This window comes from Osmerus eperlanus, chromosome 6, assembly GCF_963692335.1.
Source record: "Osmerus eperlanus chromosome 6, fOsmEpe2.1, whole genome shotgun sequence".
NCBI classification, from domain to species: domain Eukaryota; kingdom Metazoa; phylum Chordata; class Actinopteri; order Osmeriformes; family Osmeridae; genus Osmerus; species Osmerus eperlanus.
In genome coordinates this window covers 17,417,253-17,443,216 of record NC_085023.1, presented here as the reverse complement: position 1 = coordinate 17,443,216, position 25,964 = coordinate 17,417,253, and the positions used below count along the sequence as shown (strand labels likewise).

Below are 25,964 nucleotides of genomic sequence, written 5' to 3'. Positions count from 1 at the left end.
TAAACAATGAACGTGCCATTACAATGGCATATGGTTCCTAAATGCATTTTTACCTAAAATGCATTTTGCTCATTTTTGCATTTTTGCATTTTCAATGCAGTGAGAGGATACTATCATCCTCTTCACTTATGCTACCTGAATGAATTTCTTTCCCAGGATATTGCGGCGCGAGTCTGGTTTTAACAGTCTGTTCTATTGAAAAGTATTAAATAATTTCGTTTGTTATTTATATTTTATAATGTATCCTTCTATCGTTTTTTTAAGAAAAAAAATCACGATCAGATAATAAAGAGTACGTTTTGTTTTATGACCTTTATTTAGACATGTTTTTGAGGAAATCAACCGGAAATGTAATTCCTGTTCGAGCAAACCCGACTGCGAGGCAGCCATAGAAAAGCTGGAACTTGTGTGGCTGTAACTGCGAAAAAGGAATTACTCGATAATGCACGGAATTCCATAATACTATGTTAATATACAGTAATATTTAATAGTGTAGGTCTACATCAGCGTAGTACACATGAAAAAAAAATGAATGTATCAATTTTCTTGGTCATTTACTTCATTCTTATAAAGCAAAATCTCGCCTCGTACGGTAAGTAATCTGTAGGCCTACTGTACTAACATTAGCTAAGCTAATCTTTCCACTTTACAATGCAATAAACGTTATGCGTATCATAGTTATACATACTGAGTAATGAACTCCTACTTTTCTATGGGATACAATTTTAAGAAGTCGGCAGTTCTTTGAAGCTTAGCTACCACTTGACGTTTTCAGTAGGTTAGAGTAACCCGGCTAGTTAATACTAACACTTAGCCTATTACTTACGAACATGACAGGTGGTAACAGGTTAAAAATAAATAATAATAATGTCATTGGTGTTTACAGACAGTGTATAGACAGGGCCACTCAACAAGATTCACCACCTGAAATCAAACCGATTTCCTGTTGATGTTAGAGGACCTTGATAATTTCGTTCTAATATGTCAACAGCATCGCACGGTTAGAGCAAACCAACAAGAAGTGTCAATCCAAATTCTGGTAGCTATAGTTTATGAAGGGGTCTTGTCCTCAAGTTCATCATGACTCATTATTATTATGAAACAGCAGTGGTTATTCTAAACCAATGCTGGTGCAGGTTCTAGTCACACGCTCGGGGGCGTGTTAGACAAGTTAATACAGAGTTGTAGTTCTCTAAGGTCACTGTTGTAGTCATGGCCAAGCGTGCAGATTTGGGTTAATGTACTCACAATATCGATCAAAATACCACTTTTACACAACATTTATGTAAGTGCAAGATTTTACTAGTGCAAGATTACAGTAGAATACATGTTACGCCACCGGTCACTCAACCAGTCGTTTGTAGGCTGGGCTAGCAGTGGCACAGAACAGTCACGTAATGTGACGAGACTGAATTTAAAAGTAGGCTATAAATAGGCTCGTCACATTAGTAAATTTGTTCTGAACAGAACTGGGTGTGCAGACACATACGAAAAGTTTCTCCTCCATCTTGAAATTGTGAAACCTAGAAATGTTTATCATGACCAAAGGTTGCTACGTTACAAGAAACAAGAAAACAATCCGATTGGCCAACGCTAGCGTTTTCACGCTCCTCATTTACATAAAGTTGAGAAAATCCAACTTGCAACGCTCCGCTCCGCTCGCCTTCCCACAATGCCCTACGCGAGCGTCAACGCCTGGTTTCATTGAAAATGAATTGGAAGCCGACGCCACGCGCCGCCCGCTCCGCTGCAGTGTGAACGCACTGTAAGGCAGCCAGACCACAACATATAAGGTTCTCAGTTTGCTTTTCATTCCACCACATTGTTGGTGAAACCAACCTTCTGTTTCATAGAAATGAATCATGATGAACTGGTGTGATGGGTTAAGTAACCCCCCCCCTCCCACACACACACAATATACACACACTAAACATGATGCAGGATATACTGGGAATTTAAAACTTGAACCTCCTTATAATTGATTGTAGTAGCAGAGGAAGAGAGAGATACAAAAAGCAGAACAGCTTGTGAAACAGTTGTTTGCTGTTGCTCTTGTAATTTGCATGAGTGTCTTTTATCTGCAAACACCGTCTTTTTCATAACATTTTAACCTATTTATGTTTTGGGGCATGCCTCCTACTCTTCTATCGATTCAGAAAGATTTCACAAGGTCAAGTCATGTTTTCAGATTCTGGCTTTAAAAGTAATCGGATAATGGCATGTCTGGAAAGCAATAGAAGTTTTGTCCAAGATGGCAGCTTTGGAAAAGTGTGTTCACAGTATGGAGGCCTGTGAGTTTGTTGGAAGACGTGCTTGGCTGTTTCCCATGACTCTGTCTAACCACACCCTCATTGGACGTGCTTAACAATGAGTTGTTTCATGTGGGGTTTGACAAAGTGTTTTAAACAATAGTATATGACATCATTGATAACCTCTTGGAATTGTGTGTGTGTGTTTCATATCACAGGATTGTGTTTGTGGTGACAGGCTTTCCTTTCAGTACGGAAATGTGGTTCACACCTGTCATCCGCACGCAGGCTATTACTAGCCTAGGTTTTGATTTGTGAGTGTATGTTTACTACACAAGGTTGAAGGGGTAGTGAAAGGGAATAACAGCATTTGTAGTATTAGCCCATTCTTAAACACTACAAGATTGGGCTTCTAGGTTAAGGTAGTTTGGATTTGTAGACTACTCATGTTGACAGGAAATTATAATCTTTGCCTTGGTTCGGTATCTTTTCTATCGTATAACATGCATCCTGTGTAACCCAGAGAGACAGCCACATTCACGTCAGGCCGTTGCTCGTCGGAATGACAGGCGACCGGGTTTCAGTTCCCTTTCCCACCAAGTGGCTCTGGTTCTTGAACTGGTTACGTTCAGGATTCTTTAAACCTTGGTGCTGTGTTATTGGCAAACCAGCCAGCTTTTCCACCAGGTTTGTCCGGAGCCATTGTATTCAAGGATGTGACATCAACCGTGGGTGTTTGTTTATGATTTCTCTTGCCTTCAATTGCCACCCCGCCTTGGCCATCTCTTCGACTAGTTCGGCATAGCATAGTCACCAAGCATTGGGTTCAGTGCACTGCACACTTTTTTCCCTACAATTTCACTTCAACAACATCTTGGCTTCTCCACTGTTGCCTTCTATTACCAGAACGTAACCCACAAGATGTTGGTTGAAAAGGGATAAGCGTGTCTGCGTTTGTGATTTCACAATATGGGCCAACTCCAATGCTGTCCGTGAGGGAAGTGAATGTCTTTTACATACATTTTTACTACATTAACCAGAGTTGGAATTAAGCAGAAGACATTTTGTGTTGTTTTTGTCAAGATTGTTTATTTTCGACAGTATTTTCAGTATTACAATATTTTTGTCCCTGCCTTTATTGAGGAGTCTGATGTGTCTCCTGGGAGGATATCAGTACTTTTTTTAGTTTGTTTAGGTTAGGCGCTGGCATACAAAATAGGTTTCCAGTGGTACAAGCCTACCCTCTGCTGGAGACTGGAGGGTATAGCAACATGAGGAAAACATTGCACCGTTCTCAATGTTTTTTTCCTCTCCCTATAGACAGAACACAAGTTGATGGGTGAAAGCACACGATCCTTTACAGGCTACTGGATTCATTAATCTGCTATCTCAACAGTTAGGCTATCATCTGATAAGTAAAAAGAAACTGAAATTCCAATTGACATTGTACTGAAGTTCACTGATTTAACGATGGCACTTTTCCTGTCCTCACACAGTGCTCCCGGTGGAGAATGTGACCATGGTGTGTCACAACCTGCAGACTGTGGTGTACTGGAACCACAGCCAACCAGAGCTGCAGCCTCGCTTCACCGTCACCCTACAATCCTACTATGAGGGGTGAGCCCTGACTTCTTCGCATGTTGTTTGTGTATGGAGCAATGCTCTGGTAACATGAATCCTTTCAACCGTAGCACTGAGCTCATTTAACACTGGGCGGTTATTGAACTTCAGAACACCACAGCTAAAGTCTTTGGGACATCTACTCAAAAAGTCATTGCTAGTGGTGGGGGATGATGATATACGTATGTTACGATCGTCCTTTGTTACATTGTCTCCTTTCTCTCCTTCGCAGCATGAGCACGCAGGTGTGTACTGACACCCCAGCCTATTACTGCAACGTTTCCGCGGCAACACAGGGAAACATCAGAGATGATTATATCGTCTATGTGAACGTGTCTGGTCAGAACGAGTCCCAGCGTGCCTCCGACACCACGTTCAGCTATGATCGCAGGTCCTCCTCCAAACAGATTTGTGAGCGGTCCCTTTTGTTTCGCAAATGCACACACACAATCACACACATAAGCACACACACACACACAATCACACAAAGAAAAACGTATGTGAATGGAATTGTGTTGTCTTTCACTAGTCTGTTCTCAAACGTGGTTTGTGTTGATTTCAGGCTCAGTGGACCTCCCCTTGGTCAACATCTCTGTCCAACCAGATCACCATGTCAACGTCTACTTCCGCCACCCATTTCACATCTACAAAAAGGCCATTAACCTATCAGATAGGAAAAAGTCTAAGAAATTTGACTACGTCATCATCACTAAGGACCAGGTAAGGACCAGATTATTTTCATTAACATATAAGTAAGTAATGGTCTCGCAAGAGGCATAAATCCTCTGTAGAAATGGGATTCAGATGAAAAATGCAGGACAAAACAAGAAACACTCCAAAGCAGTAATCAAACAGCTGAAAATTGCCAGACTGTCAACTGAAACACCATGTCCAGTTGTTGTCCATGTCCAGATGCTACAGTAGCAGGACCACACTGCAGTGTGGAAGACATTCTTTTGAAAACATAGGCAGTCCCAACAATACATTGAACAATTTGACTCAGAAAACTGCTTTGCTGTCACCTGACTCTGCACCCCCTCTCCTGTCCCCAGAAGGAACATGATTTCATCTGCTACAGCGAAGACAATGTATGTAAGGCTCGGTTACCGGCGGAGATGGCAGCAGACAAACACTGTGTGAACATTAAAGGGTTCATGGATGCCTTAACTGTTACGACTCCTGAGCTCATCTGCATAGACGAGCCTCCACCAACCAAGGCTGAGATGTTTGTATTCTGTGCGTGTGTGTTCAGTCTCCACATTTGTATCCAGATGGTATATGTGCGTGTGCGTATAAATCAACCCACTGCGTTTTGCCCCATTTAGATGCCTCCCTGACCATCCACTATATCCTGCTCCCTGTCATAATAATCCTGGCTGTCTGCTGTGCACTTTACTTGGTCTTCAGAAAATGGACCAAAATCCCTCTGCCCGCGTCTATAGTGAGTATCAACAGTCACCTGCTGATCTCTTCTTGTTTGTTTGTGAGTGAACGTTCCTGTTCGTGTATCTGTGCTTCAGTACCATGTCTTTCTGCACCAGACCAAGATGCTGAAAGGGGTGAATGGCTACCCGCTGTTAGTAGAGGCAACCAACATATCTCCGGTTATTGAGGACCCCACTGGCCTCTCCTCCGACGGCTGCAGCCGTCTGCTCTCCGTGGAGACCCCCACGACCGACCTCCATCCTGCACACTCCGACCCTGGCTCCTCGGGACAGCAGACCCACTTCCGCTTCCCCATCCCCCGGCCGACCCAGGAGGTGACCGATGAGGATGTGACAGCATTACCCCGTGATGAGTCGAGCCTGCAGGGCGAGGTTGAAGAGGTAGAGGAGGCTCAGTTGGACAATAGGGAAGATCTACAAGCTGGTTCAGGTTACGAAAGGCGGGACAATGTTATAGTAGAGATGGATGCTGGAGACATGGTAGAGGCCTACAAGTGATATAAACCACTTGCACATGCTCTATCTTGAAAAGGGACTCATCATTTTGTTCGTGTATGAATGTTAAAAGCCAGAGGATCATTGAGGGATACTTTACTTTAGTGCTGTTATTTGTATTCAAGCATTTTGGACGTCTCCTGGTTTATTCCATTTCAGGACCCTTATCTGGAAAATAGATCAGATTATAAAAGTGTATCCTTAACAGCTTTGCTAAAACCAGTACAATGTCTTCTCTTTTACTTGATTTGTGTCACTTTGTAATCATAACTGTGTAAAATACTTTAAATGGAATTTCATTTTTTACCTACACCATTGTTTCTCTTTGCATAGTTAAACAAATGATAAAAACATACAGTTTTTGCTTCTTGCAATAATGACACCGCAATTGTACACCGCAGGAAGAAGAAGCAAATGTACGTGTCATTAAAGTCGACACACTGAGTACTGAATGAATAGTGTGTTAGACTTATGGGGAAGGAACACAGACACACAGTATTACCAAATTAGGAAAGAGGGGCCAGATGAGTGTTTGCTGGTCATGTCACGTTACACACTCTCAGTATGTTCAAGAAGTGACCTCTGACCCATGTTCAGCAAGAGGCTAACTTTTCTCTGAGGTGTTTTTGGACATGAATAAAACACAGATAAAATACCTTGTGAGAATGAAATGAAATGGATTTTGAAATTGAAAGAGAAACAAATTCTAACAAATTAGTACAGGTGTCATTTAATATCCATACCACATTTTTTTTATTTATTCAAATTGATGTACAAAATGCTGCAAGTTAATCACATAATCAAGGATCAGAAGTGCACTTTACAATGATCATGTTTAGTAGATCCCACTGCATGCAGCATTGCATGCAGTGGGATCTGAGCGGATGGAGCCATTATCATAACAGGAAGTTTATGAAAGGAAAAGGAAGTGTTTTAAATGTCAGTTTCCCTCCCAGGTATACCTGGCACCCACAAATGTGCACACTGCATCTATTGTGTAAACATGTACATGCCAAGGCAGACACACACATGGCTGTGACTGTTGTTTTACATGTGTACAGGTGTATTGTGTTATGTTAAAATGTATCAGGTTGCATATAAATTCTATGCACTCAGTTATTTAAACTCTTGCCACATAGTTATTTCAACTGGAATCCATAACTAAAGGGACACGTGTTGGCCTTTTGCCTTTTAAGGTCATTGCATCGCAGGAAGCTCATAGTTCGTGGAGTTCATTGAAACAGCAGGAATGAGGAAGGGGAACTTGAAATGTCTGTTATAAAGGGTATAGAGGTCTGCGTGGCACAGTTGCTCCTACCACCCCAGCTGCTACCATGACATCGCTGCTTCTCCTGGATCTCCTGCTCCTCTGGAGCATCTGCCTGAGCACCTGCTCTGCAGGTAAGACCTTCACCATGGCTGGCTGACTCGCTAGCCGAATTGTTGACTGGATGGCAAACTGGCTGGCTGGCAATCAGCTTGGCCTGCACATTTATATTATATGTAGGTTTGATTGAGTCCTACCACATCGAATTTGTCAGCAATTTACTGTGTGTGTATAATATCCATACTTTGTGTCCCCTTGACTGATTCCTAACCTTAGTGTGTGTTTCTCAACAGAGATTGTCCTTTAAGTGTTCTTTCTGTTAGTGTGCTGAGACTCTGGTCTTATTCCAGGTCCAGGGGATCTTCCATCTCTCTCTCCTCAGCATGTGAGGTTCATCTCTCTGGACTACAAAAATGTCCTCCACTGGGCTCCACCGGCTGACTCCAGCAGTGACCTGCGCTACCATGTCCAGTGGAAGATGTGAGTCAAACACTGAGAGAACGAGCTGATCCTCAATCAATCTGACTGCAGATAATATGTTCACAAGGGATTATCTTCTGTATTGTGTGTCAGCCAAGCCTTCATAGAAGATGTGTTAGGTTGCTCTCATTAACATGGTTGTAGGTTCCTGTGTGCTGATAGTTCATGGAATATGGAAACGTGGCCACCTCACATTGTAAACACAATTTGCATTGTCTCATCCTTTCTTTTTCTGCAGAGGAGATGTTAGGTAAATTGTAATCCAAAGGTGCATGTACTTATCTCCTCCTCTGTGCTCAAGCTATGGGGAGAAGCAGTGGAGTGATGTGGACGGGTGCCAGAGCATTAGCAGGCTGACTTGTGACCTCAGCCAGGTGACCTCTGAACCCAGAGAGTGGTACTACGCCCAGGTCTCTGTCTCCAAGCCCGGTAGCCAATCAGCGTGGATCCTCTCCCCGAGGTTCAACCCCAGCTGGGAGAGTGAGTCAGGGTGGGGAATCAAGCAGACTGGTCTACAGGGAGAGCTCGATCAAGATCCTGCTCTACATTCATAATCCTCTCCCAAAATAACACGTCCCAATAGGCTCCCTTACCAGAAAGGAGGTGGTTCAGCATTTGCAAGGATATTCAAGATGACCAATATAATCTGAGATATAATATTCCAAAATGATCATTTATCAGGTCTTTACGGCCCACATCTTATCACAATGTGCACATTTATCATGATCAACTTTAACATTTCATACTAGCCAAGACTAGACTTTAGGTTGTATCACACTGGAGTCCAAAAAGATCAGATCAGATTCAGTAACAGATTCCCAGACTCTAGAAACCAGGACAAAGATGTCTACATTGTACTTCACATGAGACACTTGGGAAGGAAGACTGTTTCTCCTGACACGGCGTGTTGGTTTACTGGTTCATCTGAGATGTGTTCTTGGTCTCCCTCCCACAGCATCTGTCAGCTCGCCCATCTTGAGACTGAGCGTGAAGGAGCAAGGCATTGTGGTCCGGCTACGCCCTCCTCGCTCGCCCCTCAGAAGAGCCAACGGAAGGAGGATAAGCATGGCCAAGCTTCAGAGACTGACCTATAAAGTCTACCTCATACCCCCCAATGGAAAGGAGGTAACATTCCGTAAACACTGCGTCTGTTGTGTTAATACACTCTACGTCTTTGTTACGATGAGAAAGTGATCATGTACTGACCCCAGATGCCCTGTCTCCTTTCTGAGCAGGAGGTGTTTGAGGTGGAGGGATGCTCCAAGCAGCTGATGATCCCAAAGTTGAGTCCCAGGACCAGGTACTGCCTCCAGGCCCAGAGCATCCAGCCCCTACTGAGACACAGTAGTCCCCGGGGCAAAGCCCACTGTGTCTCCACACATTGACCATGGGAGGACACTCCTCTAGGTATGCACACATACATACATGTTTGTTTACACACATCCCTTCAGAAAACACACGTATACGGTTCACACCGGGTACTGGAGTGTCATTTTCAGTAACAGTGCTGCAGTCAGAAAAACAAGCATGTATCCATACAGTGCTCACATATAGTGGTATGTAAGCACACAATCCTTCAGCCATTAACAGGTGAAGCTTACATACGTAATACCTGAGAGTCAAGTATCACCCGAGATAGGCAGAAAAGACTGGAACAGCACAGAGGCATTGTCTGAAAGGAGGGTAGAGACACAGAAAGTGTTCAGTACGTGTGTGTGAGGACCGGTTGGACAGTCTCGGGATTCCCCTGTGGAAGACAGAAAACCCTGCCTTGACAAAAGATTAAAGTATGAGGGGAGAAGTATTAGAGGACAAGAGAGATACTATATCTCCTCAGGGATGGATCCAGATAGGGGACTTAGGCCTTTGGGACAATAATTACATTTGACTACTCCCTAACTCACTTACTCCCTTGTAGGGGTATTTATAGATCAGTGACATGAGTACAGTCACCCAGATAGGTATCTGCAGTGGCTGTGGGCCATTCTAATTTATTTTCTCTTCTTCTTACTCATCCTTCTCCACCAACACCTCTCTGCTCTCTCCCTATTTTCTCTCCTGCAGGGATGGAAGGAGCTCTGGTTCTCAAACAGGAAAAGCCACCAGATATTCTCATGACTGAAGGCACTCATCCGGAAGGATTTTTTTTAAACGTTTCTTCACCCCTTGTTACCTCATTCCCTTCCCAGATTAACGCACTAGCTACCATCCACTAGAAGTATCTATTCAAATATCTACAGTGTTGGTGTCATTGTTCAGCTAGCCATATAGGCTATGATGGCGTGACTTAGTTCCTGGAGAACGGCATCTGCCAGGGATATTGTACGAAGTGGGGAAAGTCCTCCTGCCGTAGTACCTGCAGGCAGATTGTACTTTACAGCTTTAAGAGATTGTCAATTTATTATTTCCGTTAAGTTCTGCGCTTCTCCTTTATGGAGTGATGTTACACTTTTTAGATTTTAGATTTAGATTTTACCTTTTACAGCACATTGCCATTGGTAAGATAAAACCCCAAACATTGTGCCTGTCTACACCTGCTTTAGTACATAGGGTGACAGATACCACCCATCTGTCAATATAATAAATTATAAATATATATTGTTTTGTTTACGAAAATAATACACACACGTTTTTTCTGTCAAAAATATCCTTGAAGAGATCTTTATTGTGGTTGATTTATACAAGGGACAGTTCTAGAAAAATCTCTGCAGACTTCTCTCAGACGACAGTACAGATCTGACAGTCATACCTGTGCGAGTCATTAACAATAGTCTCCTTCATCCTAGTCTACGTGTGTGTTTTCTACACTGTATCTTTATCTTCAACACCATCCCTATGGGCCATCCACCAGCCTATACGGAGAGACACACTTCATAGTTATGTTCACATTTCAAAATCTAGTACCCCAAGACATCCTTTCAGCATTGATGAAATACGGTTAAGTTATTCTCAGTTTGGGCTGGGTTTGAGTTGTAACAGAAGGCCACAGACGGGACTGGGATCATTAGGAGTCCTGCTCACAAAGAAGGTGTATGATACATGAATAATCAAGAATAACGTATACAAAATAATTCAAATCAACTTAGTCAAAGCAGAAGTTGCCGTAGATTCATTTAACAGGGATTTTTTTTTTTAACTAAAATGAGACACTAAAACAAATACATAATATATACACGGGTACTACGTAACAAATCAGCTTGTTTTTATATAAAATACATTTCCGTCAATTTGACTAGTATATCATTTCACAAACCAAACGGTTGGTTAACAACACAGTGTGGATACCAGCCTCTCATGGTGTGTACGGAGCTGGAGCTTTGGTGAAACAACTGGGGTCTGTTCAAGACAATGGAACCTTCCAGAGTGTTCACAGCAGTAGGAATGTATTGACTTTTAAAAGTGAATAAGTATGCGTGTCTGTTCCCGGTTTACAGTACCGCGATGAAGGAAGCTGAAGAACCTCTATATGCCATTTTTCTCACTGTAGGTTTAGGATCATATTTCAGAGCCAAAAGAGGGAAACTACTTTAGGCACTGGAGCATTCTCCAACACTAAGGTTTTTATGAAACTAGAATGAGTACTGCGTCTGATCACAGGTTCAACCACACGTACAATACTCATTAACAACATTTGAAAGTATTCGTCATAAGTAAGCATTTCATTCATTCAAACAATCAAATATGAACTGTTAACAAAGTACCATTTCACTATTCAAAGTTGTTCAAGATCAGAATCAAACCATATATTTGAGCATTTGATCATTAGGCACTAATGCTACACCTGATTCAGAGAGACACATTTTCAAAGAGCTGATGATTGGGAGGATGTACATGAAAAATAACCACCTTATTTGGTCAATACTGTCAAACTGTATAATACAAAAACATACGAATCTCATGTTCACATCTTCCAATAAGTTTATACTTGATAACGTGTCTCTTCCCCATAGTGACCCTCAAAGCATATTGTTGGTAAATAACAAGAACCCCAATACAATCAGGTTATGGGCATGCATTAAAATGGGATCTCAAAGGCAGTGTATTGTACTCTGCAGCAGTAGTCTGTCAAGTATACACAACTGACATGAACCAGCAGAGGAGTATGCAGTTTGCTTTAAACACAAAGTGCTGATTTCAGTAGTACCAAAGAAGCCTAATCCAAGAGCAGTCAAACATTCATCATTCTTTGTAAACAGTAATCTTTTTTGTAAACAACACAATAAAATGGATTTAGGCAGGAGGGTTTTAATATTACAAGCTATTTTTCCCAAGAAATCTGTACGTGAGTACAGAGAAATATAATTCCATCCTGAATGGAACAAATTTTCTATTTCAACTGTGAGGAAACACAGGAAACGAAATTCCGATCTCTCCCTAGGTTTGAGGTCATAGCTGGACTGTTACAGTAGACGATTCAGAATCTCCTAATTAAATAATGGGACTGAATTATCAAAAAAAAAAACAATCAGCATCTCCCATTCTGGTACCATTGTACTGCTGCACATGCAAGAACTACTGACTGAACACAACTGAAGACATTGTGAACACATTGAACGTTTGCAATACGTTCACATTACACAGGGTCTAGCTGTACCGGGTGAAACAATGGTCCTCATAATGGATAGCTTATCATTTTCGAGGAACGTATGCTTTTATGTGCTTTGTTAGGCATAAAAGATCATCATTACTACTTTATCAATAATGTTGTAAAATAAAATATTTGTATCTACAATTGCAACATCAAATTGATGTGGGACTTAAGTCTTAGTTCTTTCAGACAGCGTTTAAACAAAGTTGAAAGAACCTATAAATCTATAGTCAAACTGAGTTTAATTAAAACTAGCCAATAGCAGCTAAAAGCCTTGTAAAACAGTGGTATTGCATCCTTCAGTGGAAAGGTCTAACTAGTACTAGTAACTAGTACTCATCCAGTAGTTTTTAGCAGTGTTGCAGTTCAATAGCGATAAGACATTCTGACTGGATGTTCAGTACTAGTCGTTCCAGTGTTTAATGACCCAGTCACCAACTGCCACTCCAGCTGAACATTGTAATCCAGTAAATAGTCTGGTCCAAAACTGTACCCAGGAGATAGATATGCACTTCTCTGACCTGGTCGATTCTGAACACTGTTGCATTGGTCACGTAAAAACAATCAGATAACAGAATAACATAATCACCAACATAAAATCAAAATGGACCAAAACATATTTACAGGCAAAATCATCATTCTTTTGTTCAAATTTTTTTTTTTGTATGAAGTTGTCCTTGATCTACACCAGTATGAGTACACATCACGTCTTGACAATTCTCCAACAAAACAATGGAACGCATTCCTTCATTGTATGACAAACCTGATGCTAGGGTACAGTCTTCATATTAAATTACCTATCAACATATACAGATATAAATAAAAGGTGAATGCATGACAGAGATCCTGTAGCTGCAGCAGCAGTGATCTGTGTGCAGGGAGGAGGGAGGGAGGGCCGCCCTGGAATGGCTGGTGAAGGAGTTTCTGCTCAACTCTAGAAGGTTCCCATTCTTGGAACGATTCTGCGTCAGCTCCAGGAGTGTTCTAGAACCCTGGAATGAGGCCGTGTTGTAGAACGGTGGAACTATGGTGTGTTACTACAACTCTGGAACGGGGATAGGCTCTAGAACTCTGAAACGAAGCTGTGTGCTAGCACACTGGAACACGGTGGTGTGTGTCTGTTTTCCATTTTGTATTCTTGTGTCTAGCGTTCTAGCTGTGTTCGACTCGGCTGTGGGGGTCAAGGCAGCTTGGCGAGCCCCAGATCCAAAGCTAAGACAGGAACTCCTTCTCCAGTTCAAAGACAGAAGGGCGCCCGGGCGAGCTCTGGATGCGGCAGAGGGGGACGGTGCAGTCCCGCTTCTGCCCCTCCGTGTCCACGTCCAGGAGGGAGCACCCTCCGCCCCCCTCAGAGGAAAGCACCATGTTGAGGTTGTGCGCGCTCTTCTCACCAGAATAGTGTCCCAGAGAGTAGCTCTTGTTGCGGCCCCTCAGCAGGCCCCAGGAGTGGGGCTTCCCGCGCAGCGACAGGGGCCTGGGCCGGGGGGCTGGCTCCCCTTTCACGGGCTTCTCTGCTGGACTCTCCTTCTCCTTTTCCTGCTTCTTCTTCTGGGGGGCTACGGCCGGAGGGGCTGGGGTGGAGGGGTGTGAGCTGGACGTACCGTTAGCTAGGGAAAGAGAGCGCGAGATAGAAACAGAGAGCGTGAGAGATGGGGAAGAATGTGAGCACTTCATCTTTGAAATGCTAATTTACCTATTCTCTCCGCAATTCTGTGACAGCTGAGTGGACTAATACTTCATGAAACGGACAGATCTAAGAGAGACTTACTGTTCTGGCTGGCAATAGACTTCTTCCTCCTCAGACGGGAGGCTGTTGAGAGGCTGGAGACTGGTGCTGGAGGCTGGGCCTGGGGCTCTGGCTCTGGGGTTACAGGTTGGGCCTTGGCTGCAGTCCCACTGTTCTGGCCCTCCGGAGGGGACAGGGGGCTGGGGTCGTCTGGCAGACTGACCGAGGGCCTGCTCTCCCCTCCCTCCGTCGGCTCCGGCTGCAGCAGACACTTGGTGGAGTGGCATTCCAAGATGGAGGACATGGACAGGAGGTTGACAGGCCCAGGTGTGTTGCCTGACGGCGACAGCCCCGCCTCCTCCTTCCGGGACCGCCCAGGGGGCGGGGAGGTGCTGCGGCGAAAACGCGTGGCTCGCTGGAACAACCCTTCCTTTTTCTTCTTCTCCTTCTCCTCCCGGAGCTCCGCCTCCTCGGCGGGGGGCGGGGCCTTGAGCGACTCCCGGAGGTCGAACCCGAGCGCCACGGAGGCCAGCAAAGCACCGCAGCTGTAGAGCACGGTGTCTGTCCGTCTGCGGGCCAGCGCCCTCTTTAGGCTGTTGGTGGGTGTGTGCTGGGGGGTGGTGCTGGCGGAGGAGGTGGAGGTGGTGGAGGGGTCGTCCAGGCTGTCCCCTCCCCCCGCCTCGCCTCCCAGGCCCGGCTGCGCCTGCTCGTCCTTCCACCGAGGTAGATCTATGTACACCTGGTTGGGGAACTTCAGTTGCTTTGGTTTAGAAGAGGAGCCGTCTAAGATTTCTGGAGAGCCTGCCTCGTCCTTATTGGTCCCTGTAAAGGCGGAAACATTGGAGACCCATCGGAATTCATGAGATGTACATTCACTGTTGCGGATAATCTATACAGTAGGAATACATATAATATAGTTATTTTCTATGATCCAACTAGAAACACACAATAAAAACAATGTGTATTTTATCGGTTGATAGCAGACAGTCACGGATGACGACCGTGTCCCAAGTCTAACCTTGCTCTGCAAACAGAGCCGCGAGGGGCACAGCCTTCTGGCCCTTCAGCAGGCTGGTGGACCAGGGATTGTTGCCATCCGACAGCGGGCGCACTCTGCCAGGGCCAGACAAACACAGGGACGTCTCATTCTCTCACACAATGATCCCTGACTGTTTTTTTGTGTGTTTAGAATTGAGAAATAAAACGTTCCATGTGAGAGCATGGATGAGGCGTGTCTCTCACCTCTCAGCGCAGGCGGGCCGGTCCTTGGTCTGGACGGAGGACGGGCCCCAGGTCCTCCCCTTCTTCTTGATGCCCTTCTTCACGTCCTCAAACTCCTCCTGCTGGTAGTTGGTGCTCCGCCCCCACGTCCTGTTGCTCTCGTCCAGAGTCACTGTAACCACGGAGACCACGTGAGTCTGGGAAACCCTGAACTGAGGACAGGCTCCTCTAAATGGTCCACAGACACTCAACCAAGTTTGAAATCTGGTCGACGAACCAAATCAACAAACGACTTGACTGATTTTCAAACACTAACCTAGCACCCTGATCTGTGAAGATAATGGATGGATGCTAAATGAGTAATCTGTTGATAGTGTCTGTGGACCATGTGTAGGAGTCTGGTCAGTAATGTGTTAGCCAGGCCTGGAGCTTTGAGGTGGTATTAAAGTGTTAGGAGGGAGGAACGAAGGGATGATTAGAGAAGAGAGCCTCCACCAGAAACACAGTCCCTGAAACCAGGTACGACCCTGAAGACTTCACATACACTACAACAGCTCATCATCAGCTCAGATGACAGACCCAAATACATTTTAGCATTAGCCAAACCATTTAGCATATCGTGAAGTGTAAACTCAGCAAATCGACTTGGTGAAAATCCACGTGTGTTTGTATCCAAAAGGCACAAAAATAGCATCATTCCCTGTTAGTCTGCTCCCGCCACAGGGATATCAGGTTAGCCAATAAGCGCACACCACACTCCACATCTGGAATGACGTTAATGAGCGCACAGGACCCTTCACAGTGGGAATCCTGCTATCCAACCAACAGAATCCTTAGCGTGGAGCACAAGTTAGCCTGTGAGCGCACACACAGCAGCTTGCCTGTCTTCCTGACCCCTGCGGAGTGTGTGAGCTCGCTGGTCAGGTCTACGTCCTGGTGATACACATACATACTGTCTCTTCTCACACTCTCGACACGCGAGAACACTGGAGGGAGAAACATACGTGTGGGCTGTACATACATGTTCGAGAACATACATTGAATCCATAAATAACAAATCCAAAGTCAAAATGCTGCCTGTTCACAACAAGAACAGGCAGCAAGAACTCCTATTGGGTGTAGATGATCGTTTTGGGGGCGAGTGACAAACCGAAGTTTGATCCCCATCGGGTTACAGGCAGCAGTTGTACTCACGCTGGATGGCCCGTAGGCGGGGGATGAGGATGGGGCTGCTGGGGGGGCTGGAGCTGGTGCTGTTGAGGCTCCGCCTCTTGTCCATGGAGGGCGAGGCCTGCACGGTGATCTTGTGCTGGAAGTCTACACACAGAGGAGAGGAAGGGGGACACGACTGTAATCCACCTGGAACCCACCATAGGGGATGTACACAGAGCTGTAGGGAGCCAAAAGGTATGCAGAGAAACAGCTGGAAAGACATGCCGACAATTGAGGACCAGAACACAAAGAAGACAAACAGAAAGAAAGACACATAGTCCATTATACACACATACTGTACACACACACCTGAGGGTAGACTGATGCGGTTGCCGTCCTTCAGTTTGAGCCGGCTGCGTTTGAACTTGCCCTTCCTCTTCTTGACGTTGGGCTTGTCCTTGTTGAGCTGGAAGATGAGGATGTTGAGCTCCCTCTCCAGGACGTTGATCTCTCGCTCGGCCAGCTGCTGCTCGCGGCGCTTCAGCAGCTCCTCCTGGGACTTCTGCTGCAGGGCGGCCCGCGTCAGCTCCTCCTCCCGGGAACGCAGCTCCTACAGGGAGCACACACAGGGGGGTTAGCGGCCGGCACGCGCGACTGGTACTGCAGACAGGTAGAGAGGTAGAGAGGCAGGCAGGCAGGCAGAGAGGCAGGCAGGCAGACAGGTAGAGAGGCAGGCAGGCAGAGAGGTAGAGAGGCAGGCAGGCAGGCAGGTAGAGAGGCAGGCAGGCAGGCAGGCAGACAGGTAGAGAGGCAGGCAGGCAGGTAGAGAGGCAGGCAGGCAGACAGGTAGAGAGGCAGGCAGGCAGAGAGGTAGAGAGGCAGGCATGCAGGCAGGCAGGCAGAGACAGGCAGGCAGGCAGGCAGGCAGAGAGGCAGGCAGAGACAGACAGACAGACAGACAGACAGAGGCAGGCAGGCAGGCAGGCAGGCAGGCAGAAAGTTTAGCTTGGAGAATTTATGATGAATAGAAACAAACAGATTAGACTGAGTAATTCTGGATGTAAAAGCCTTGGCCACACATGCCACAGAAGCAGCAGAGAGATAAGCCGCTCTCTTCATATTCCCAAAGCTGCTCCAGTTATCATTCTTCTCAGCAAAGAGAGTAATCCCTCCAGAATGACATCTACAAATCTGCTTCACAGGCCCACCCAGGCACAAATTATCCCTCTGCTGAGTTGAAACAGTGTTGTCATTTGTTAGAGGACATAACTACAATACATCATAAAACTAGCACCTTGTCTTAAAGGTTTATCGGAAAGCAGGCCTAATTACAGGTAACTGAAATGCCGTCAGTTATGTATAAGTAAACAACAGGAAGTGGCCAACTGTACATACTTATTAATGTATGTCAGCAATACGAGTTTGAGACAAGTGTTGTGCTTAATCATCCAGCTGAATGTGCAGAAGCAGCCTCCCTCTCCCGGCATCCAGCATTAACAAATCCCATTTAGCCTAACGAGAGCTGACTTAGGAGGAAGCAGCTTATGTTCTTAACGAAGGGAAATGCTGAAACCAGTCCAGGGCTAATAGTTAGCTTTGTTAGACACACGATTAGCTCGGCTACAGAGGGTAGCCAATTAAAAGAAAAGCCGATCAGATCACTCCCATGGCTACCCTTTTGGCCCGAGTGGTGTTCTCTCTACTGACACACACACACGGATGGTTAACCCATTTAGACTGGTCTGACCTTCCCTAACACGTCCACCTAATACGTCTGTGCCTGTGGCGTCCGCGGCCAACACTCAAAGAAGACAGTAGGCAGATGTCACCTTCTCTTTGGTGCGGAGTTCGTCGAACATCTCCTGGATCTCCACCCTCCAGTCCTCCTGCATGGAGTGGAAGGAGTCCTGGGGCATGGTGGCCATCACGGCCTCCTCGATGGCGCTCAGCTGCTCCAGGATGCAGGCGAATGAGGGACGCACGTGAGGATCCTGGTCCCAGCACTCTGCAACACACAGCAGCGCACAAACACACTTGCTATCTTCAGTCTTCAAAACGTGTTAAACTGGAGGTTTGAGCCGACACCCTCCTGGTTATTTCCCCATCCTGGATCTATTCCGCCTCTGTAATCTTGTGGCTGCAGCCTCCCCACACTATAAACATGCATAAGGGGATTGCTAAAGAGAGTGTTAAGTACAGTGTGAGATGTGAGAGCTTACCTTCCATAAGCTTGGCGAAGGGTTCAGGACAGGTGGAGGGGATGGGAAGGGTTAACTTGTTGACAGCCACACCGTAGGCCACCGCCAGGCCGTCTATCCCCCGGTACGGCACCTCCCCTGTGAGCAGCTCCCACAGTAGAACACCGTAGCTGAGGGGAGAAACACGTCCATCAACACACACAGCGACACGCGCGCAGCGACAAGACTCCTTCAGAGTCATATTCATGACTTTCCCCCAATGAAACTTGGGGATTCCCAAGTTGGTGCTCACCTCCAGACATCGCTACCCTTGGAAAAAAGCGAGGACTTGATGACCTCTGGCGCCATCCAAGAGTAGGTTCCGGCGGCGCTCATCTTGGTGGTCTTGTGCCACTCCCGTGCCAGGCCGAAGTCTGTGATCTTGAGCGTCTTCCTCCCGATGTCATCGTTCTCTATCTTCTCAAGTAGTAAAACTGGAGTGGGGGTGGGGGTGGAAAAAAAGAAAACAGAGGAGAGAGAAAAACAGAAAAAAGAGTTGAAACAGGGAAGATGTTGGTTGAAAGAGAGGGAGGGTTGTGGCCATGTGATGGGGTAACATTGGCAGGACATCTGCATGCCAGCAGCAGAGTATGCACTTCTCCATCCATCTCCGCACTTGGTGCGGATGACATGGTTATAATAGGCCTGTCCTCGGGTCTAGAACATTCTTCACATGAAAGTCATCAGTAGCCACCAATCCTGTCTGTAAGGCAACACCAAACATGCCTGCTTTCATCCTTTAGGCATTAATAAGCACCACAAGGTATCAGGTGGTTGCAAAGGATTGTAGCCTTCTTTACGGTAGACTTCAACTGATATATTCATTCCTGTGCATTCGAACCACTTGTTTTGTGTTACTCCTTTAAAGTATAACAATATAAAAAATGCAGTGAGAACTATCGGATTACCCTGCCTTTGGTTCAGAAAATGAGAGGAGATGTTCGGATACCTGTGTGTCAGTGTGTGAGAATGTGTAACAGAACCCAATAAGAAGTTAGTCTGTCTGAAATCCCCTATCAACACTCCCTGACCTTGGCTCCTCCAGTCTCAAGACTCCCACAAGGCCAGGGCCAACACACACACACACACTTTTCATATTTTATGTGTGTCTTTAATAAACAATTGAACTTTTTGTGGGGGACTTGTTCCAGTGTTCTCATGGTCAGAGTGTTGATAGTTAATAATCCTCTAGTCCAGAGTTTGGCATGTGCAGAGGCAGATAAGTGCCACCCCGCGACCTTGACTCCTGCCAGGCTAATAGCAGAATGGGACATGAAGAAGTCCGCGAGCTGACCAATGAGAGAGGACAACAGAAAACCCATTCACACACCTGACCAGAGGGAGGAGACTATTGGCTCTGTCCCCACGTAGGAGGAAGGGGAGGGCAACTATGGCGAGACTGAGCTGATTTTGTTACTAAGCAGAAGTACAGTTCCCCTTTGATAAAGGCTAAAAGCCTTTTCTAAACCGAAACTGTTATTACATGGCCAAAGCCCTGAAATAATTGATGTTGATTTGGCAAAGTTGGTTGATGAAGTGTCACATAAAAATATTTACATCCTTGGAAAAGCATCTTGGAAAAATTGTGTGTATGTCGTTGGTGAAATGGGTTACATTACATACATTTACATTTTACATTTAGCAGACGCTCTTATCCAGAGCGACTTACAGTAAGTACAAAGACATTCTCCCCGAGGCAAGTAGGGTGAAGTGCCTTGCCCAAGGACACAACGTAATTTTGCACGGCCAGGAATCGAACCAACAACCTTCTCAGCCATCTGACCCCCTACAACATCCCAAAGTCTCAGTCCCATTAGTACTGACACTGACAGGATTTACAGTCTACTGAGGGGGAATGTGACAATAGACATTCCATTCCAAACAGGTTCCACCTGTATGAGAACTTATGGAATAACACTTCATTGCCGTCTCCACGATTCCATGGATTCCTTACCTTTAGTCAACATTGATACATAGGGTTGTTGAAGGTGAACCCTAATTACCATTGATGTACAGCCTGGGTCCTTGTTCCCATCATGGATATGCTGACAGCCCCAGCCCCTCCCTGACTGATGGTCAGACAGGGTAACAGGAACCGGCTTGGCCTTTATGTTCGCCTAGTGCCCCTGGCCTGCTCCTCCTCTCACCACTGTGGCTGTCAGCCCCCGACGGGAGGCTGGGAACTGGATCTGAGCTGGGGCTTGGTGACGACACCCATGCTTCTGAGGCGGGGGACACCACAGAACACAGCCCCAGAACACAGCCCCAAGGACAGGCGTCTGTCAAGGGGAGTGGACCACTACCTTGGACTCACACACTCCAAAATGATTATACTCCTCCCGCTTTCTCAGACTTCAGATCAGAGTTTGAGTCCCCCCCTGAGTTTTTAATCCTACACCAAATATCATACAAACTTCAAGGGGAAATGACACTGCTCCTGCAATAGCTAGGCCTATCCTGTAACAGTGTTGTGTCATCAGTGGAGAAGACCTTGATGGTCTACCTGGTAGTGGAACATGGTGGCAGATAGTCTAAGTAACTACAGGGATCGAACCCTTATCTCCAGCTAGCCGTGTCAAGTATCAACCATTAGACCAAGAGGGAGTTCTTCTAACTCCAAGAGATGAGCCTCGCTAACTCATCCTGAGAATGGTTCCAATACAAACCACCTCCACAGCAGCAAAAACTGCTGGCCTGCGTCAGGTTTCGCCAGTTGTTTGGCCCTTCTTCTTTTCACAGTGTCTGACAATAGACCTTGCTGCCTTAGCGGCCCTAACAAAACACTGAAAGCATCCTCACTCTTCCTTTCACCCTCGTCCTTTCTTTCTCCGGAGAGACTGCAGTAACTGTCTGCGCTCTCAATGGGGACCGGCGGCAGGGGAGAGATTCAGACGTTGCCCTGCAACATGTAGTCATGCTTCTTTAACTGCTGACGAAAGAGAGAGGGAAGATGAAACAATAAGGGAAAAACCCTGCTCACATTATAACAGGACACTAACTGTATTGTTAGGTGTTTTTTCTTCTTTACCGCGTGGCATTCTAGAACAAACACGCATGCCTGACATTCTTGCAACTCTGGATCCATTGGGCCCGAAACTATAAAATTGTTATCAGGGCTGGCGTCGGGCCAGGTTTCAGTGTGGCTGCCATTGGTAGTCTCGGCCTGCTCCTGGTTCCAGCTACCTGGCTGCGGTCCCTCTGCACTACTGCGCCGTCCTCCAGTCTCAGTCCCGGAGAAGGAGGAAGTGAGGATTTACCCTGGTTAGTAATAAAAGAGTTGCAGCTCTTGAGGAGATTAAATATAATGAAAACAAGGCTCTGGGACCCTGCAGTCAAAGCATTCTTGTGGCTGCAGTCACCTAGCAACCAGTGCTTGACCACTCCATTGTGCAAACTTATGTTAAGCTTTTGGTCCTCATTAGCCACATTCCTCCTGGGACGGAGGAATTAACAGATTAGGCGCAACACAAAGACCTGACAATCTCTCTGACTTCGACATATTCCCCCTTAATGTTAATCATTGACCAAATACATGTAGGCTGTGTGTGTACTCAATAAAGTGTAGGTTGATAAATGAGTTTGGCCAGTTTGGAAGGCATAAGGCAGTTGGCATTGACTGTGTGTGTGTGTGTGTGTGTGTGTGTGTGCATGCGCACCCTAAATTTGCCCTGGTCAACAATGTCTGGTAAAGAGAAGCCTGAACAACAATGCTCTCCACAGATGTTAGACTTTCTAAGCTGCACTCCGATTGGCTGGTGAGCTGATTAGCCGGGGCTTAGCTATGAAACTACAGAGTGCGCAGTCTTGGCTAGGAGAGGGGTGCCCCTGGCTGACTGTCAAGGTCCGTTCAAAATGTTTGCTCCTAAACAAACGTGTTATTTCTTCCACTGTGTGTGTGTTGGCATTTGTAGATGGTCTACAGATGCTTCGATCTGCAACTGAGACTGGTCCACTGGTTAGGAGATGGATGGTGGAACTATTTGAAGGGAGGCTGTATTTCCAATTAAAGTCAGCGAGTCACCTATATTGTCTGCAAGTCGCAATGGAGTGGCAAGACAAACAAACTGACTGGTGTTAGGAATGCGTGGTGCCTGTATTTGTGTGTGTCTACTTAACCCAACCTGATTAAGTGTAAGACTCATTTTCCTTCTGGCATCTTCGTTATAATCTAACAACAGTCGATGGTCTTCAATGGGTAAAGAGTGCCTTTGCAGAGGCACGATAACCAGACTTCTACCACTCTGGATGAGAACTGTCAATATGACCCACAGATCAGATTATCAGTCCCACAAGCAGCATGTGTGCCTGTGGAATGCACCACCAGGTAACCTGCCTAGCCTACCCCACTACAAGGAACTCCAGAGCTGATAAGACCAGCTACTATCCACATACCACAGTGGAGGAGATACCCAGCTTTGTGTTGCAGACTAAGTGCATGCGAGAGAAAAAAAAACTAGAATGATGAATAACACCCAGCGCTTTGTTATTTATAGAGGTATGTGTACAACAGGAAACCGCACCAAAGTCTGACTATATTGACTAAATATGGACAAAATAACTAGTCCCTAAGCCGGCCTACACTGCGCTATTGTTCCGACACTGGCATTGAGATACTTACAGTTTGAACTTTTCAGCTCAAATTGTCCATTTATATTTCCATCCATGTTGCCCACTTCAACATATCTTAGGCATGATAAACCATGGTAAAACAAGTAGTTTATTGACCTAGACCTAATATGATTCACTGTTTGTCAGAGCAGAGCATGTGGTGGGATGAGCTGAGGGCCAGGATGGAGGGTGGGGGCTCTCAAGGTCTGTATTTGAACAACATGAGGTGTCCAGCTGAGCAAATTCTGACCTAATTTCACATCCTCTTGTGGGGTTTCCCCCCATCCCATAAACACACCATGTCCCTCTCTAGATACTCTCACATATTAACCCATTTCTTCATCTGGCCTGCTCGTCTCACTCTCTAACACTGTCCCTCTCTCTCAAACAGACACACACACACTTAATGCATCACAAATGACAAACAACAATTGTAAAGATTTAAACATAGCTCTTTCAAACTGTAGCAGGCCCATTCACGGGAATCAATTTGAGAAGCATTGACAAACAGCTGGAATGGTGAAAGGTTGTGGAAGACCGCTGGGAGGAAGCAGTCCCACACAGACTGCCAGCCTGTCATTAAAAACGGACCTTGTAGGTTACTTGTAATGGCCAGTACTGTGAGTTGGTTGAAACCCACAATACCATCAAACTTTTCAATAAAATAAAATCCATGCATGGGATGACAAAGAATCTGAGGTTGGTTTATCAATAGGCCGATTCATCTTTACATGAGACTGAGGTAACCTACTCCATGCATGAGTAGGCTAGTCTGACAGTGTATTTATGTCGAGAATATATACCCATATAAGGTAGACTATATACACTCATCTAACAATAAAGTAAGTTAGGATGTTAGTTTGGGTTGGGGTCGGAGTAACAGAGAAACGCTTACTGTTGCTTGATTTCAGATCTCGGTGAATGATAGGCACCACAGCCTCCTCGTGTAGGTAGTGCATGCCTCGAGCGATCTGTACCGCCCAGTTGACCAGAATGTGAGGGGGGATTTTGCCGCTTGTCAAAGCCCTGTTCAAGGTCCCTCCACGCGCATATTCCATCACCAGACACAGGTTTGGCTCATCAAGACAAACCCCTTCCAGTTTTATAATGTTGGGATGTTGAAGCATAGAAAACAGTTTTGCCTCTTGCTTCACACCGTCTGCCGCTGCTGTGATGTCCTCATCGGGATCTTGCCGGGCTGCCTTCACAGCAACTTCTTGATCTTTCCATGTCCCTCGGTAAACTTTACCGAATCCACCAACACCAATGATTTCTTCTAAAACCAGTTCAGTGAAAACTATTGGAACAGGAGCGATGGGGACACGTTCCCGCACCCCCACCGTGCCACCGGCGGGAAGTCTGTAAATAGCAGGTTGATAGGTAACATAGTTTGCGGGGAAAATCCCCACTCGATGGTTAATTTTACCCGTCCACCATCCTTCATCCCCTGATATCGCTGCGTCCTTAGAGAGTACCTCCACGACATCCCCTTGTCGCAGACTGAGTTCGTCTTCTCCGGTACCATCGTAGTCATATATGGCAGTCCAGAGCGAGCGGGGACACAGCGGAGCGGAGTGAGCCCAAGCCCTTGCGGAGGGGGACTCCGTCCACGCATGGTCTCCACTGCTGTGTGGCCGCCCGTCACCGTTTGGGGAACCGGCCAACGAGACATCCATTTCTTGGTGACTGTAGCCGCACCATATGGTGCACAGCTGTTGATGCAAAATCTACCCTAAAATGGTAACAGACAACTACACTTTTTCAGAAAACGCATTAGGCTGAGTTTGTGCGAAGTTCAGGGCAAATTATATCGACACGGACTGAGCAAGTGGGGTGGATGTACGGCCCTGGGTCGTACGTGTTCCAAAGTCCTGTGCTGCCTGCTAAGCGCGAGCGAGTCAGAAACTATCTAGATAGCTTGCTAGTAATCCACGTCGCCACTCTGTAAAATGTACCTTTGTGGGTCAATACTGAAACCCAGCTAACTGATTTTAACTTTTTTTTAACTTAATGTCTAGCATGAGAACAATGTTTTGTTTGAGTAGCCTACTTAAACTTGTCTTTCCTTGGTCCATGGACAAAAAACATCTGATTAAACAACCTGCAAGGGTTTTTTCAAGACTAACGCTAGCTATCTCTGCTAGTACTAGCTGGGGAAATAGCTCCTGAATTATCTATCGAGCTATGAGGTTTCTCAGGTGCTACAAGATCACCTGCAAGATTAATTAAGACTAACAAACTCCGTTCATGAACAACGATACTATCCAATAACACACCATAGAAACATATTCACCTACTGGCGTCAAAGTTCTGCCTGTTTGCCTGCCAGTTGACTAGTTTACGTTACAGTTAAATCGCATTCCAAACCTTTAGCTCCCCGTAGCTTAGCTAGCCTTGTTAGGTCAGCCCATTTGACTGCACACTGACACTTGAAAACTTTGAACACAAGTTGGGCATTTCTTTGCCAGGCTGGTTTCTTCTCATTGCGTTGTTATAAAGGCTGAGAGCAGAATCCACCGTTTAGTTGCAGAATAACAGCCCAAAAGAAAAGTTCCAACAACTTTGATCAAAACAATCCACTGGCGACGCCATCGTTCCTAGACTGTCGGACCCTGGCCGTGGGATGCTTAGCTGCATGAGCTACACCCTGATTGGTGACTTTACCCCCATGTGACTTGAAAAGGAACAGTGGGACAGGGCAGGGAGGAGCATCCTTTGGAAACGTGAAAGGAGAGCGCGCCTTTACAGGAATTATAGCAATGAATCGAGAATGACAAATACAACACATACACAATATGACGATTATAAAACCAGGT

General features: G+C 45.8%; 3 protein-coding genes across 4 annotated transcripts; 2 read left to right on the top strand and 1 right to left on the bottom strand.

Annotated features, from left to right (window-relative positions):
- Nucleotides 1-367: 367 nt before the first annotated feature.
- Nucleotides 368-6,031, top strand: ifngr1l (interferon gamma receptor 1-like). The gene is made up of 6 exons (XM_062464070.1): nt 368-592; nt 3,746-3,866; nt 4,102-4,280; nt 4,432-4,589; nt 4,922-5,310; nt 5,411-6,031. The coding sequence occupies exons 1-5, from the start codon at nt 529-531 to the stop codon at nt 5,192-5,194; spliced, it is 795 nt and encodes a 264-aa protein (XP_062320054.1). The 5' UTR covers nt 368-528; the 3' UTR covers nt 5,195-5,310; nt 5,411-6,031.
- Nucleotides 6,032-7,125: 1,094 nt separating this feature from the next.
- On the top strand, nt 7,126-10,498 carry il22ra2 (interleukin 22 receptor, alpha 2). The gene is made up of 6 exons (XM_062464069.1): nt 7,126-7,210; nt 7,487-7,616; nt 7,918-8,096; nt 8,572-8,741; nt 8,852-9,023; nt 9,681-10,498. Exons 1-5 carry the CDS (start codon nt 7,144-7,146, stop codon nt 8,999-9,001), a joined length of 696 nt encoding a protein of 231 aa, XP_062320053.1. The 5' UTR covers nt 7,126-7,143; the 3' UTR covers nt 9,002-9,023; nt 9,681-10,498.
- A 200-nt stretch (nt 10,499-10,698) lies between these two features.
- map3k21 (mitogen-activated protein kinase kinase kinase 21) lies at nt 10,699-25,784 on the bottom strand. Of its 2 annotated transcripts, XM_062464066.1 has the most exons (11): nt 24,044-25,784; nt 18,794-18,974; nt 18,523-18,671; nt 18,133-18,308; nt 16,673-16,913; nt 16,346-16,468; nt 16,033-16,137; nt 15,173-15,323; nt 14,949-15,043; nt 13,973-14,752; nt 10,699-13,811 (listed from the first exon to the last, which is right to left on the bottom strand). In XM_062464066.1, the coding sequence occupies exons 1-11, from the start codon at nt 24,822-24,824 to the stop codon at nt 13,417-13,419; spliced, it is 3,177 nt and encodes a 1,058-aa protein (XP_062320050.1). In that variant the 5' UTR covers nt 24,825-25,784; the 3' UTR covers nt 10,699-13,416. The 2 variants fall into 2 exon arrangements, with proteins under 2 accessions (XP_062320050.1, XP_062320051.1); XM_062464067.1 differs by lacking the exon at nt 16,033-16,137.
- Nucleotides 25,785-25,964: the final 180 nt, after the last annotated feature.

Coding starts and splice junctions, on each gene's coding strand:
- map3k21 (XM_062464066.1), bottom strand. CDS start 24,824: ATGGATGTCTCGTTGGCCGGTTCCCCAAACGGTGACGGGCGGCCACAC. Junction 16,138..16,345: donor CCGCCTACGGGCCATCCAGC/GTGAGTACAACT, acceptor TTCTCCCTCCAG/TGTTCTCGCGTGTCGAGAGT. Junction 13,812..13,972: donor GTCTATTGCCAGCCAGAACA/GTAAGTCTCTCT, acceptor CTCTTTCCCTAG/CTAACGGTACGTCCAGCTCA.
- ifngr1l (XM_062464070.1), top strand. CDS start 529: ATGAATGTATCAATTTTCTTGGTCATTTACTTCATTCTTATAAAGCAA. Junction 593..3,745: donor GCAAAATCTCGCCTCGTACG/GTAAGTAATCTG, acceptor GTCCTCACACAG/TGCTCCCGGTGGAGAATGTG. Junction 4,590..4,921: donor TCATCATCACTAAGGACCAG/GTAAGGACCAGA, acceptor TCCTGTCCCCAG/AAGGAACATGATTTCATCTG.
- il22ra2 (XM_062464069.1), top strand. CDS start 7,144: ATGACATCGCTGCTTCTCCTGGATCTCCTGCTCCTCTGGAGCATCTGC. Junction 7,211..7,486: donor CCTGAGCACCTGCTCTGCAG/GTAAGACCTTCA, acceptor GTCTTATTCCAG/GTCCAGGGGATCTTCCATCT. Junction 7,617..7,917: donor TACCATGTCCAGTGGAAGAT/GTGAGTCAAACA, acceptor TCTGTGCTCAAG/CTATGGGGAGAAGCAGTGGA.